The 14,178-nt window shown below is 39.1% G+C and overlaps 2 protein-coding genes across 2 annotated transcripts; one reads left to right on the top strand and one right to left on the bottom strand.

Annotated features, from left to right (window-relative positions):
- Positions 1-1,190: 1,190 nt before the first annotated feature.
- On the top strand, positions 1,191-5,754 carry LOC146989803 (uncharacterized). The gene is made up of 4 exons (XM_085764122.1): positions 1,191-1,512; positions 2,545-2,684; positions 2,838-5,116; positions 5,168-5,754. The coding sequence occupies exons 1-4, from the start codon at positions 1,507-1,509 to the stop codon at positions 5,617-5,619; spliced, it is 2,877 nt and encodes a 958-aa protein (XP_085620248.1). The 5' UTR covers positions 1,191-1,506; the 3' UTR covers positions 5,620-5,754.
- Positions 5,755-8,252: 2,498 nt separating this feature from the next.
- Positions 8,253-12,292, bottom strand: LOC146989802 (uncharacterized). Its single transcript, XM_085764121.1, has 7 exons — positions 12,084-12,292; positions 10,773-10,896; positions 10,508-10,627; positions 10,196-10,252; positions 9,156-9,320; positions 8,655-8,768; positions 8,253-8,478 (listed from the first exon to the last, which is right to left on the bottom strand). Exons 2-7 carry the CDS (start codon positions 10,893-10,895, stop codon positions 8,431-8,433), a joined length of 627 nt encoding a protein of 208 aa, XP_085620247.1. The 5' UTR covers position 10,896; positions 12,084-12,292; the 3' UTR covers positions 8,253-8,430.
- Positions 12,293-14,178: the final 1,886 nt, after the last annotated feature.

Genomic DNA, 14,178 nt, shown 5'->3' with positions numbered 1-14,178 from the left:
CACTGAATGGAAACACTGAACGCCACTCCAATCCAGATACGTGGTACACTGCACTCAAATTGTACACACACCACACTCAAATACTAAAAGCACTGTATGAAATATAAAAAATGACAGTTATATATAACATTGTGCATCAACTATTTTTCTGTAAAACATTACAGCTATGTTAAGACGAGTTTATTAAATTGGTAAATATATACCGTATGTATATGTAACTATATGTGCACATCCACATATAGCGTCTTTTCATATAAATTTTTTACATACTTTTAGTAGGCACCAAAAGTCGCTGCCACAAGACCCGCTTGGTTTAATAGTTCACTATGTGATGGTGTGCGTTGCAGTAGTATTTCCATTGCACAGTTGCCAGGGAAAATGTACTACTGCCCTGTGGACTGTCAGAGGGGTGGCTGTAATATTAGACTACTTTGGAGAAAGCATGACAAGCACATGGTGTGGAAGGGTGGAGAGATGGCTTTGTATGGAGTTGTCAACAAAGCGTCAGCCGCTGGGCGGCTCATGCCCATGACACTTCAGAGTTTCCTGTGAGTAGAATTATACCAGATAGATACGTCACAGATTTCTTGCAGGACCAATTCACAATTCTTTTTGTGCAGTTATAACAATTCACCAGAAAATTCTGGTAAAGACTTAGAGTTAATAGATCAAGCTGGCCAGCCAATGTTTTAATTACAGATCTAGTTATTTTTTGGGACATTTTACTATAATGTGATCAGTATAGACAGGAAAGTTAGAGAGAGTGGGAGGGGGGGGGGTGCACTAGAGGGCCCTAGATAGGACTCAAAGCCAAGGGCACTGCAGTGAGTGATCCATGTCGTATGCTCTATGCCATGAGGCACTGAAGCACCCCCACAGAGCTAATTGAACACATATGTACTGCATTAACAAACTTCGGCTCAGGAGTTTCCAGCAAGAACCACTTTCTTTGCTTTCTAATTTGCAATAGACCATGATCATAACCTTTGACCTCTTGCAGGATTAATACTAGAAAATGCAGCTACTGTAGAGAATTAACTTGTTTGTCGACAAATATATAATACAACATACACTGACTGCTGTCATTGTTTTCATAGTGACAACTTTACTGCACACATGTAATTGCAAAAAAAAGCCTCCTTGATACCATCTTCTTAGGATGTGAGCAGAAATGGTGGATCTGTTTGCTCCACTTCTGTGGTCTCATGTTGGTTCTCTGTGGGCTGGTCTCATTCCCCGTCCTTAACAGGCCATGGAGATTCTGACGTTAGATGCCAGTGCTCCATATAAGCACCTGTCCTTTTGCATCATGGCACACTACCAATGCGAGAAGCGTGTGATTGTTTTCCGAGTGAGGCAGTGTGCGTAGATAGTAGACTGGGACTATTTAGACCCCATGTAGTTTCTTTTTTCCTGTCAAATGCAAGAAAGCCCTGGTAAGAGGAAGGAGCTTTGCACTGCACACCACAGTTTAGAAGCGGTTTGTTGCCTCTCTACCGATATAACATGGAGGTAAGGAATATTTATTTGCATTTTCAGCCAGTATTGCTATAAATATAGTCAACACTAGTAGGCTATGACTTAACATTTGCTCATATATTGATGAAGTAACTTTTCATTATTAGAGTCATGGCTTTTTGTTTATATATATTGAAATTATTGTTGTTATTATTTATTTGATTTATATTTTTTTATAGTAGCTGACTGTAGATATAGATTGACACTTATGCATATTGATCATATGCATTTATCATCCTTTTGAAGTACTTGTAACAAGTGCTTCTATATGATTTGAAGGTTCTATGTTGTAGAAAGTTAGTTTTATAAAGCAGTTCTAGCTGCTCCAGAAATACAGTCAATGCTCAATCCTCACAACAACTGTGTATTAAGACAAGGCTTTTTTTGTTGTTATTGTCAAGAGAACATGTAAAGAATACTATTAGTTTAGTGATGCACTATTTTGCACCTACTTGATAATGTTTCTGTCATTGTCAGATCTAAATCAAATATGGTCATGCTACTGCTAGTTAAACACAAGGCATTTGATGTCAGACTTTGGGTTTCAACTGAAACCTCATGTCCATTACAATTCTGTTATTACAGTTGATCAATTACAGTGTTTGTAGTTTTGTAGCAGAATACAGTGAAAATTAAGCATTAAGCATTATATTCACCTAAAACCATGAATTTTGTAAATATCCTATGATTGTCAGAGAAAACGAAAGAACTGTGTTTCTACCATGTGTACAGCAAATCGCATAGTAGTTGCAGCTCAGCTACAACTCCTTAGAACAAGATGTCAAGATTTTTACAGTGCCATAGCTCTTAACCATGTCCTGAGCATAGACCCAGCGTGGGGCTTGATTTCATTTAATTTTTTCCAACTCAATATAAATTTAATGCTGCCCACTATGTTGAGGTGGGTTGTGATGATTTTTGTTTTATGTAGTATGTGTATGGGATTATTTTTTAATGCCATTTTTCTGTTTAATCTTGTAACCTAAGCATAAGTAACCACTACTGACTGAGCTCTGTACTCTCCAGGCAGAATCCGTTGCCCAGGTTGTCAGTAAACACACAACATCACTGTTGATGAGTCTGAACCTCCAAAGAGAGCGAGCTCAGTTCTGTGACTGTGTGATCCGACAGAGACAGAATCAAAGTCAACTCTATCCTGCGCACAGGTGAGCATCATAAACTGTTTTTATTATTCCAAACAACACATGTACATATTAAGGGGGTATAGTGTATCTTGTCTGTGTTGGCAGTTGTGTGTCATATATAGTGCTCGTGATTTAATGCAGCATCTCACCTGTAGCTGCATTTTGCTCCCACAGGTGTGTCCTGGCAGCTTCAAGTCCAGTGCTGGCATCTATCTTGTCTTCTACCGGGGCCCTTGTGGAACTGCAGGCACCATGTCTGTCTGGCTCGGTGCTGGCACTTATTTTGGACTACATTTATACAGGGACTTTGCCATATTCTCATAGCCAGCAACATTATCACCGTCTGCTCAGTGCTGCCTGCCACCTGCAAATGGATGAACTGCAGGAGACTCTCAGAGCTTGGAAACAGACTGAGGTGAATGAAGCGGATAAAACAAATACTTCCACTGGAACTAAAGATCAGTCACATACAGATTTTGTCAATACCCATAATACTGCCGACATCTGTAGTATGTATGGGCCTTCAACATGCAGTTATGACACATTTTGTGGACATGAAGAAACAGACACTATGCAAAGCACTACAAGTTTCCTGGAGAGAGAGGATCCTCAATATCCAGCCAATGTGGACACATGTGATGAAGCTCAGATGCATTCAGCCAGTAGAGATTCTTGTATTAAAGGTAGAGAAAGAGAAAAGGTTAGTACTATAAATGATGTACGCCCTTTAACAGATGTCAGCACATGCTTTAGTGTATCTGAGCACTGTGATGAAAGTCGTGGAAATACAGGTAACTGGAGACAAGCGACGAATCTTGCACCTCAGGATTTAATTCAAAATATCCCTTGCATTGCTGAAGTGCACAAAGAGGTGCAAAAGGATCACTTTCACTCAACTGGCAATGGAAAACCAGACACTTGGCAAAAGAGATCAGAAGGAGTGAGGACAGAGGAGGACAGGAGGAACTCCGGTTCAGCCTCTCCCTCATCACCATATCCGTGCTGTGGAGCAGTGCCTGTCATCCGTCACAGCAGCAGAGCGGGTATGCCTCAACTGGAAGAGGTTTCTACAGTACCTCCTTACCATCCAGTGTCCCAGCTCTCAGCCAACTCCAGCAGGACCCCTGTCTCACTATCAGCAAGCATGGACAATGACAGCATTGATCAAGGTATTGCGACTGAACACAAAAATTACAGTGAGGCACAAAATCAGGATTACAAAAGCCAACAAGCCTATGCTGGAACACAGAGTTGGGATTACCAGAATAGTTTGGATCAATGTTCAATTAAGGATTTATGTTACAAATCCAGTACAGATCAATCTGACGTCCTAAAACAGGATTACAGCAGCAGCGGTGCAGGTTATATGATCAAACAGACTGATGAATGTATGGACAATGGATTATCCCACATTACAGATCATAGTCATCATGAAAATCACTCGAAATATCTTGGAGAGGAATCGGTGCCACAATTTAAGATTTGTGGTAATTTCTTGAGGGGATTTAAGAATAAAGCTGAACTGAGATTTGATGATTTGCCCTCCAATCACCAGTCACAAAATTGGTCTGAATGCAATGATATCTCAATGTCAGCTGCAGCAGAGGACATCTCACAAGATCTTAAAACTGTTGTTCCACATCCTGTGGAGGACTCTGATACAGGAAGTGACTCTCACTGTGAGGGATTTTGTCCAAAGGGTGATACCAAAGAGGAACACAGTTACTCTAGCAGGAGTCCCTGTTGTAACCTCTATGAACCTGGGACAGATTCATACCCAAAACGTCAAAGAGCTGAGATAAACAGAGACACAGCTGTGGGAGAAGAAAGGCATAGTGCTGATGTTTGTCTACCTATTCCCACCACGCCAGAATCAGGTTCAGATGTCTCTTGTGATCTGTTTGCCTTTGAACGTCGCTCGTCTCTGGAACAAGGAAAGATCTCAGACACTGAAATCACAGAGCCACAGGCAACTTTCCCGATGCCTGTGGACAACATGTCTGACTCCGTGTACAGGGTTGCAGGGCAGTCATACCATGGGCATCTTCATTATCACTGCCTGCCTCAGGAGGACACACACTTCTTGCACAAAGACTCTGATCATAAACGCTCCCACCTCATGTACCCTGACTATTCAGACCAGTCCAGTGATGAGGAAGAGGCTGGGACCTTTTCCAGTCCAGGTCACAGTTCTCCAAGGCAGCACTTTGCAACGACAACAGACCAGGTTCTACTACTAGACATTAGTGCCAAACCTGCGGAGTTGTTTGTGTCCTACAAACATAGATCTGAAGAGGAGGAGAGAAGTGTTGCATCATGCAAGAACGACACATTTGGGAATGGAGCCGGGAATGATGACAAACAGCAGAGGAATGAAGGAACATCTGCTGTGGGAACTGACAACAGAAAAATCAGAGCCAGAGCAAAATTTGGGGCTAAGAGTTTTAATGAAGGTTACATTAAATCTTGGGTTGCTGGGACAAACATTGGAGAAAGAAAATCAGTTGGTAAAGACCAAAGCACGCCGAGAACTGACATCATGCACAAAGCAGGGCAGGTGGGGGAGGTTTCCAACCCTAAAGAGGGTGAGAGCCAGACTTGTACCATGACAGTCTGTTCACCTCCTCATGTGCCAGACACTGTACAAGTGTCTAGGCCATCCACTTTGTCTGCTTGCATAGCTCCAACTCTTTCAGCCAGCATGCCCACAAATATATCAGCTCATCTGTCAACCCCTCTTCACCAACCTTTCCAGTGTTCTCTGTGCGAGCGTTCCTTCAGTCAGCGAGGCTCTCTGAATAGACATGTGCGGAGCCACCTTGGCGTACGGCCCTTCCCCTGCCCCTGCTGCCCTATGACCTTTTCACGCCAGTACCGTGTCACAGAGCATATGCGAGTTCACCAGCGGTGTACCCTGGGGAGTGACTTTCACAAGCCCCCTACTACTTCGAGTTGAAACTGTGAGGAAACTTTAGAAAATGTATGTGTCTGTAATGTGTATTATTCATTCATGTGATTTCAGTATCTCAGAATAGTGATTTTCTTCAATATTTTGCAAATACACAGAAGACAATTAGGGCTTTTCAGTGCAAGATCTGATTTTTTTTTTTAGAATTTGTGTGTTCCTGTACCCTCTAGAGGACAGCTATATTTTTAAGTAAACAATTGAACATTAATACTTTGTTATGTGAAGAAGATGATCAACCTGGTCTAGTAGGAATTAGGCTTTACATCTCATAACTTTACTGTGTTGGATTAGCACAGGAGTTTGTTTCCTGCTCAGCACCATCCAGCAAAATAAGTGATGAGGTGATGAATGTTGTTTTAGCAGCATTTAAGAGCCATTTTGTTTATGAGTTAGCTGAGACCAAATGCATGTTTGAAGTATTTATAATCAATATTCACAAGAACAATGAGTCAGACAAGAGACAACTGTGAAAACAATCTGACAATTTACAGCTCATTGTAATTTACCTACAGAGAATCAACAATGTATGGTGAGTTTCTCCCCAGCCTACAACTTTACAGTTTTAGTTCACTCTCATAGATCCAAATTATTCTAAATGAATGAAAACATTTCTCTGTAACTGCTAGATGTGTAAATGGACAACTGTTTGCTACCAAAAAACCTGCTTGTTTTTTATTGCTGTTGTTTTTAAAGGTTCTTATTCCTCTCACAGCCTCGCTACTTATATTGAATAAATTCTTTATTAATTGCTAGAGTCCATTACAATTTTTGGACTATAATTGAATAGTAATAAATAAGACTAAAAAATGTGACCAAAGGGTATGCATACATATATTTTACACTATAATTGTAAACACAATATTGGTAGCTAATTTGGAAGAATAATTTGGACAGATCTACATTCTGAGCCCATTCCATTCAGTACTATAGAGTAGCCTATACCTGTGATCAGCATTCAGCACCCCAGTTCAGTTACCCACAAGGAGAGAGTAGATTACCTGACGTTGGCAGCTGACAGTTGCAGCAAAGATTGACTGTAAGCAAAGATGATTATACTGACTGACCAGATACTGTGAACATTGTTCTTCCTAAAGCAATAAAAATTGTAGGCACTAGCTTTGTCAGCACGAATCAGTGTACAGGCAGTGTCTCAAACCATGGTGAATACACTGTTTGATCACAGTCCACCATACAAATAGATTTAATAACCCTTTTAAATTAGGTATCAAATTGCCTCTGGAGTGCTTTTGACGTTACTAGTTGCCCGTCATGTGTGACATAGACTGTTTAGGTTGTTAGACCGTGCACTTAATGGCAAATGTAATTATCAAATGATAAAAACTATTTTGTTTGCATTTCCATTGTAAGGAAGTTATTGTTTTATTCTGCTCATTGGTGTCTAAATGGTGTACAATCTTCATTTGGAATTAGAGTTTTATTTAAACTTTTTTTATATATAAACTGTATATAATATTGATGTTTGGTGATGATGTTTGAACATTGAGAAAACCTACCAGGAAAACGTCCTGGTGGATCTGCAGTTTTTTTATGCCTGATGTACAGTGTGTATGTGACAAGATGTGATGGACTTATTTTAGATGCATTTTTGTATTTTTTTTCTTTGCAAAATTCTTGTTATGACATGAACCTCATGTGTTTATTTGATTTGTATCATGTACTCAAAATGAAAATGTGAAATAGACTTTTTTCTGATAGACAGACAGTCTAAGTTGTCTATATCCCTTTGTTTTTTGGTATATTGAGGCAAGATTCAAAATGCCACCTCAGTTGCTTTTTGCAAACATGTGGAAACACTTGCACAGGTTAGAAAGGTGTCAGGATTTGATTACATTACTCCTTGTTCTCTTTTCTCTGTTTGAGCAATTTACCAGCATTGTGTGTCATTGTGCTGTCCCCTGTAAGTGAGGACAATACGATGAGTCATAGTGTTCGTACTTAATGGAGTTGCTGCTGAAACATGAGCTGACACGGTATATAATAAATTAAAGTGCCAAGAGCAGCCAAGATATCCTGTGCATGTTCTGCCAAAACTCTCCAAACTGCTACTGTGAGGGACAGGAGGATCAATTCAATTCACAGTAAAGACAGAGAAAATCTGGCCAGAGATGGCATGTTTGTGGTTGGAGTTGTTCGTATTATATTTTCACATTTTCATGTTCAAATGTTCCCCCTCTGTTGCAAGAATATGGCTCATGGTTGATCAGTTAAGTATTATTTAATGCCTATAACCCATTCATATAGCCAATCATGGCAATTGTTTTACAAAGACTATAGAATTTGCCATTTAAAAAAATATCGTGCTGTGACGGGTGCACCAGCATCTTTATCCTAATTTAAGTCTGCCCTTGATCAATAACTTGATTTCTTCTCAGAAATGTAAATACATTTTTTATTTGGACCATCTCATGGAGACGTTGGTTTCAACTGGACCTTTGTCCTGTGGTGTAGGATCGTAAATATGTGTGGAAACATGGTAAGCAAATGCCAGGCTTCAAGCTAAGTTAACAGTTATTTGTCTGCTCAGTGGGGAAAGTTTGATGCCATCATCATCCATGTGATTCATTGCAAGGGTTCAAAATCAGAAAAACACAGCAACGCAATTCATGTCACACATATAACATATAATTTGTACTGCATTGTATACAATAAGAACAGAGTAATATTTAGGAGTCAAGTAGTACATTGTTCCCACAAAGACAATTACATGTGTCTGAGTATGCTTCCTGTCTCTTCCTCTCAGTTCAGTTTGCCCCACTCCAGGCCTCCGTCTTGTGTTTGTCATTCAGCTGGAGTTTCGGTTGGCACAGTAGTCATCACAATGATGGCCTACAGAGAAGAGAAAGAAGAGATGCTGACGCTTCACTTAACTGGCCGTTAGTCATGTTGCAACTTCTTTTAAGCTTAGCCAATACTGTGGGATAGTCTCTCGGTGAGTGCGTCAAGCACAGTTCTGTGCACTGTCTGTAATGTCTGTGGAAGTGATTCTTTTCTGTGGTGTTTACCTGGCTCTTAGTGGAACGCAGAGCAGCCCCAGCCAGAGATGACATTACAATGAAAAGAATTACACCAACAAAACTGTAGAATAGAAAGGTTGCCTCCAAAACCATTCCCATGGCCTAGACACAGACAGACACACAACACAACACAACACAACACAACACAACACAACACAACACAACACAACACAACACAATGTTTGGTAAATACATTTAAAAAATTAAAAAAAAAAAAAACTTTTGCAGGAAGTTTTAAATGAACATATTTGGGACACTGAAATGTATAACACATTCATTTTCAAACATAATGTATGGAAGCCAAAGAGACTCATATTTAAATGAACTATGATGACAGAGTTTTGGCACCAACATTTTATATCAAGCCAAGATACACAAACTTTTGTTGCCTTAATTAAATTAAGAAATATAAAACCTGCTTTAAATATGTGCTTCAAAATATAACGCCAACACCATTAACCATAAACTAATGAGAAAAATACTAATCACCTCATAATGTGAAAGCCATACTTGCTCCTCACGGCCTGGATGATCCTCATCGGAATAATAATTGTACCTGTAGTGTGTAGCATGTATAAGCTCAGGCAGGACGTGCAAGATTGTCCAAAATATTCCAAGTATTGTCACAATAGTCAGAGCCAATGATGCAGTAACCTACATGTAGAAACCAAGAGAGAGGTGAAGGACAGTGGAGCACACAGAAACTTACAAATGTTGGCAAATACCTGAAATTGTAGGGTGGCAAGAAAAATATTTGAACACTCTGGTATCACCTGTGTTTTTGCACTGATAGAACCTCAGACCTGATCCTCAGATCATTCACAAATGTAGACAAGGATACAGCATCCTTACAATTTTAATAGTTTGTGTCTTTGTGTCAAACAAACAAGCTCTTCTAGTAGCTGCTTCTTTCATTGTTTGCAGATTTTACTCCAGGTTTGATCATGCTTTCTGACTCTAGTTTGCTTTGTGAATGCCATTAACTGGGGGGACTACACACTTTTCCAATCTATAACGTATGTTGTTGATGATGATGTTTTCAGTATGGACAAGAACAACACAGTTTGAGTGCACATAGATGAATTAGTTTGTGTTTGTTTGTAATTGTAATTTGGATTTAGGGCAAACAACATTTTGGGATAAATTTGTACGTCATTTCAAAGGTTTCACATTTTCTAGCCACCGTGTATAGACAATATAGAGAGAGCCCTGCTACAAATCAGTTGATGGAATTATGTGACATTGGTTAATTAATTAAGTGTGTGCATTGTTTATCTCTTGTTAGCCCTGGAAACCTGTCCAGGGTGTAGTCCACCTTTGCCCTGTGTCAGCAGATGAGCTGTGTGTAGTGGATCTAGTTTTTCTCTAATTGAACTGCTAATTGGGAAAACCATACCAGACATAAACTAGTTCAGGGTTTAAAGCATGTCTGGAGGCGATGTTAATCAACTGTCTTATCTTGCAGGGTTCTCTTGAACCTTCTTGACAACTTGCCAATTTTTCTTCAAATTTATTGCAATGGAGCTTACTGTTTTCTTGGTCGGGTTGTGCTCTGTCACAACATACAGAATCCCACATATGATGAACTGTGAAAAGAAGAAGAGGAGGAGAGGGAGAAAAAATGCTGTGTTATGTTTCTCATTACCATAATAGCGCATTAGATTGCATTTTGTAAACAGGGCTATCAATGGTGCTTTACAACTGAAATGAGTTGAGATTACAGCCAGCATTTGATCAATGAAATTTAATCATTAGTGAGTTGATTAATTAGAAAATAAATAGCTATAAAAAAAAATCAGATACCACATGCTGCTACTGACTAATATAAACGAGCCACCAACCAGTGTTCCCAGCAAGAATCCAAATGAGACAGCTGACCACATTTGCTGACCACTCTCATTCGCTCCCACTACTATAGTGGAAAGGATAATAAAGGAGGCGCCCAAGACCAGCACAATGATCTATGAGGAAATTAAAAAACAATGTTTATACTACAATAGAAGCATTGTTTGTGTTAAATTGTTATCAGATTTGTGAGATGTGAAAACAGTACATTATAATGACTACTTATAATAATTTCAGTGTGTGTGTGTGTGTGTGTCTCACGCCAATAATCTTCGGTTGTCCCTTAATGAAGCGGTGTAAAGGTTTGCTGCCCCCCACTGTGGCGCCTTGCGGACTTGCATTATTCCCACCTGGTCCACCCGTATAGTAGAGCTCAGCAGACATCCTATGGACAAACGCACAGGAACAGACTGAAACATTAACAAAGGCATTTCCATGTATTCCCTACATTCACATTACGCTAAAATAAGTCAACTTAGGGTTCATTTTAAGATCACTTGGACATGAATCAGGTCTAAGTGATCTCAAAATGATCCCTAAATTGACACCTTTAAATCTTGGATATTTTTTTTATGGTTTGAGTGGTAACAAAAAAACAAAAATAAAAACATCAAACACAGGCTGTTCTTTAGTTTCTGCTGATTTAGTTAGTGATAAATGATATTTCATACAACATGACAAGACATTTTTGGCTCTTTTTGGTAAGATTTGCCACATTGCCTGTATCATCCATTCATCCTTTGCAATACAAATCTGCATGCTGGTTTTATTTGATTATATCTCAGTTTTGCTGTCTGCGTTGACACATAACGTTAAAAGTAGGGTAATTAATTAACAATAAATTATCTGATCTATTTCTGAAAAGACAATATTAAGAATTAAGAAGCATTGTATTCTTTACTCAGTCTATCTAAATCATTTCTGGATCCCAACAGCATTTGAGTAAGGTTATCTATTATATTCAGAATTGTATTCATCTAAATTCATCTTTTTAACATGAAATTAGCCTCGATATCTTTCATCATATAACAGAAAGTTCACCAAAAAGAATAACATTAGAGCAACTGTTGCAAACATCACAACAATACTTGTTCAGTGCTCTACACCCGATCTTCAACCTCAAAGATGCAACAGCATAGCAGGGACTGATGGTAATTTTGTTGCTGAAACTATTTGACTTTTTAATGTGTTTGAAACACGTTGAAATACCGTGCATTACAGCAGCTAGGTTACCAAGAAGAACACTCTTAATGTGAAAAACCACTGTGTCAAAGCTGAAAACTGGAGTTGCAGAGGTGAAGTAGAATAATAATAACATTACAGAGATCCAGCTGGTCTTTATCTGTATGTTTCATGAACCTGAACTCTAGCTAAATCTGACGTTGACGTGAAGAAATCAGTTCCCCCGGATCGATTGAAGTTGCAAATGAGGTCTGAAATGAGATCTGAAATCTTAACTTGGTGAATCTGAGCTGGTTGTCTACTGCAACACAATACTGTGGAGAGAAATCGGTTTTTTTTTAAAGTGTCACAACTTAAACAAAGGTGTTAGAGACAAAAGAGGAGCCAGACCTTGTTCAGCTGTGTAGTCGGTGCCGTAGTCCAGTGTTTGCTCATGTCGTGACTATGTTCACATCTGGAGTAGCGTAACACTGATGGGTGGTCTGTGAACGATCGATCTATTGCGGAGTTTATGGAGAGTAGCCTAATCGTTTACATTTTCCAAGAACTAGCCTACTTGTTGTATGGTTTACGTTACAAACTTTTACTTTGATGTGGACATGATTACAAGAATGAAAAACGCTGAAAACCTCACGTTGTTTTGATAGGAACTACTTCTTCTATTGGCAGCAGTTTATCATGGCGGAGTGATCTGCTGTTTAAAAAAGCATGGTCCCCAATAAGTCAATGAAATTATAAAATACAAAGCTGCTACTTTATGAGGCACATCCAACTGCATAATCCATCCGTTCATGAAGATTAATGAGCAGATTGTTGTAGTTTAAACTGTTTTAGGGTGGTGGTGAATCTATTCATCTCTGTTGTGGTTATTTTGTGTTGTTGAACTGCATTGAAAAGAGATGTGTCTGTTATGAAACCTGTCATCATTTAGGGTTTGCAAAATATTTGTATTAAAATTAATTGTGGCTGTCTGTGTTGTCTTTAGTCAAAGTTGTCCTGTTACTTAGTCTTAAACATGACCTAAATAAGTTACAATGCATTTATGACATTTGTGTGTCTGTGTGTGTTTGTTTGTTTTGTGATCTTTTATTGGCCAAAGACATAAAATAAACAAAAACGACTTTTGCTTTTCAGTACAAAATAGTCAACTCCCAAAAGAGAGTCCAACTTGGCTCCAGCAAAAAGACAGGGGAGGGGAGGTGGAAGGATTAGCTCTATGTGTGTGTGTGTGTGTGTGTGTGTGTGTAGCTAGTCGCCCCTTGCACATGGAGTTACAAGGGGGCAGGGCTGAAATGGAGAAGTAGAAGGAATGTGGTGAAGAAGTCTGAGAGAGAGGAAAGAAAAGAAAGACTTTATTTCCTCTTTTTGCAAACGGACACAATATGTGCTTCTGTGTTTCCTCAACTATGAAATACAGACTGAGGCTGAATGAAAAAGGGCGGTGGGGAAAGCAAAGTAGTGCAGGATAACATGGCGAGTGAGGACAGCTGCCGGAACAGAGGGAGAGGGGTTGGACTTGATTTAAAAGATGGCTTTGTTTGATTAAATGTTTCCTTCTGTCCATCATGTTGTTCACATCCTGGTCTCCCCCTTTCTTTCCTTTTTTAAAGCTAGACTATAAACAGACCAGAGACGCTGATCCAGCTGTTCCAGTGGCAAGAGGTTGGTAAATAAAACCATGCGGTGCTGGAGACACCATCATGAGGATACTCTAAATGTAATTTCTGCTCAGGTTTATAAGGGGAAAGGAGACAACAAGAAAACAACAAATTAATGAAACACAAAATAACAATCAAATTTGAAAGTTTATTGAAAAATGTGTCCATTGCACAGATTCATTCAAACTACTTTGTTAACAATAGCTTGCACCGCACACTGCTTGATAGGCTGCTGCTTAGGGCCTACAACATTACCATTTACACAGGACAGCAAACTGGACTTTTAATAGATCTTTCACAGAAAGAATTAGGTGATAATCATCAAAAAGATGATTCACTCTACTAAACATTTGGGAAGAGCATTGTATTGATGAGGAAGAAAAATCGTCTTCTTCCATTTTGACTTCCATACCTCATAAATGAGATCATACTAACAAAAGACCTTTGTACTTAAATTACAATAATCTGTTGTATAGGCTAATGGTGACAAAAACATACCACATGGATTTTATGATTATCAAATCAAGTGCCACCGACCTCACACAACTCAAACAGATTAGTGTTATTGGCCTGATTAATTACAACAAAACATTTTGGTGCACATTACAACATGATGCCAAAGGAATGACTGTTTCTATATCATAAATGTGGGTAAATATCCTCTAATTATGAGATAGGGAAGCCAAATTATTCAATCTTTTTTAAGTCATGTACAGTACGACATTATCAAGATCAGGTGACGAGACGGTCATTATTACATCCACGTAATATGCACTTTAACGTTACAGCAACATGCATCTTTTCCCCTTACACAGATGGCACAGGAT

The sequence above is a fragment of the Trachurus japonicus genome, chromosome 3 (assembly GCF_045865225.1).
Source record: "Trachurus japonicus isolate A0001 chromosome 3, Traja_1.0".
NCBI classification, from domain to species: domain Eukaryota; kingdom Metazoa; phylum Chordata; class Actinopteri; order Carangiformes; family Carangidae; genus Trachurus; species Trachurus japonicus.
Note: the sequence above shows the minus strand (reverse complement) of the source record. Positions and strands in the feature narration are given on the sequence as shown.

Coding starts and splice junctions, on each gene's coding strand:
- LOC146989803 (XM_085764122.1), top strand. Junction 2,685..2,837: donor CAACTCTATCCTGCGCACAG/GTGAGCATCATA, acceptor TTGCTCCCACAG/GTGTGTCCTGGCAGCTTCAA. Junction 5,117..5,167: donor GGCTAAGAGTTTTAATGAAG/GTTACATTAAAT, acceptor AAAGAAAATCAG/TTGGTAAAGACCAAAGCACG.
- LOC146989802 (XM_085764121.1), bottom strand. CDS start 10,895: ATGTCTGCTGAGCTCTACTATACGGGTGGACCAGGTGGGAATAATGCA. Junction 9,321..10,195: donor ACAACCCGACCAAGAAAACA/GTAAGCTCCATT, acceptor TTCTACATGTAG/GTTACTGCATCATTGGCTCT. Junction 8,479..8,654: donor TGCGTTCCACTAAGAGCCAG/GTAAACACCACA, acceptor TCTTCTCTGTAG/GCCATCATTGTGATGACTAC.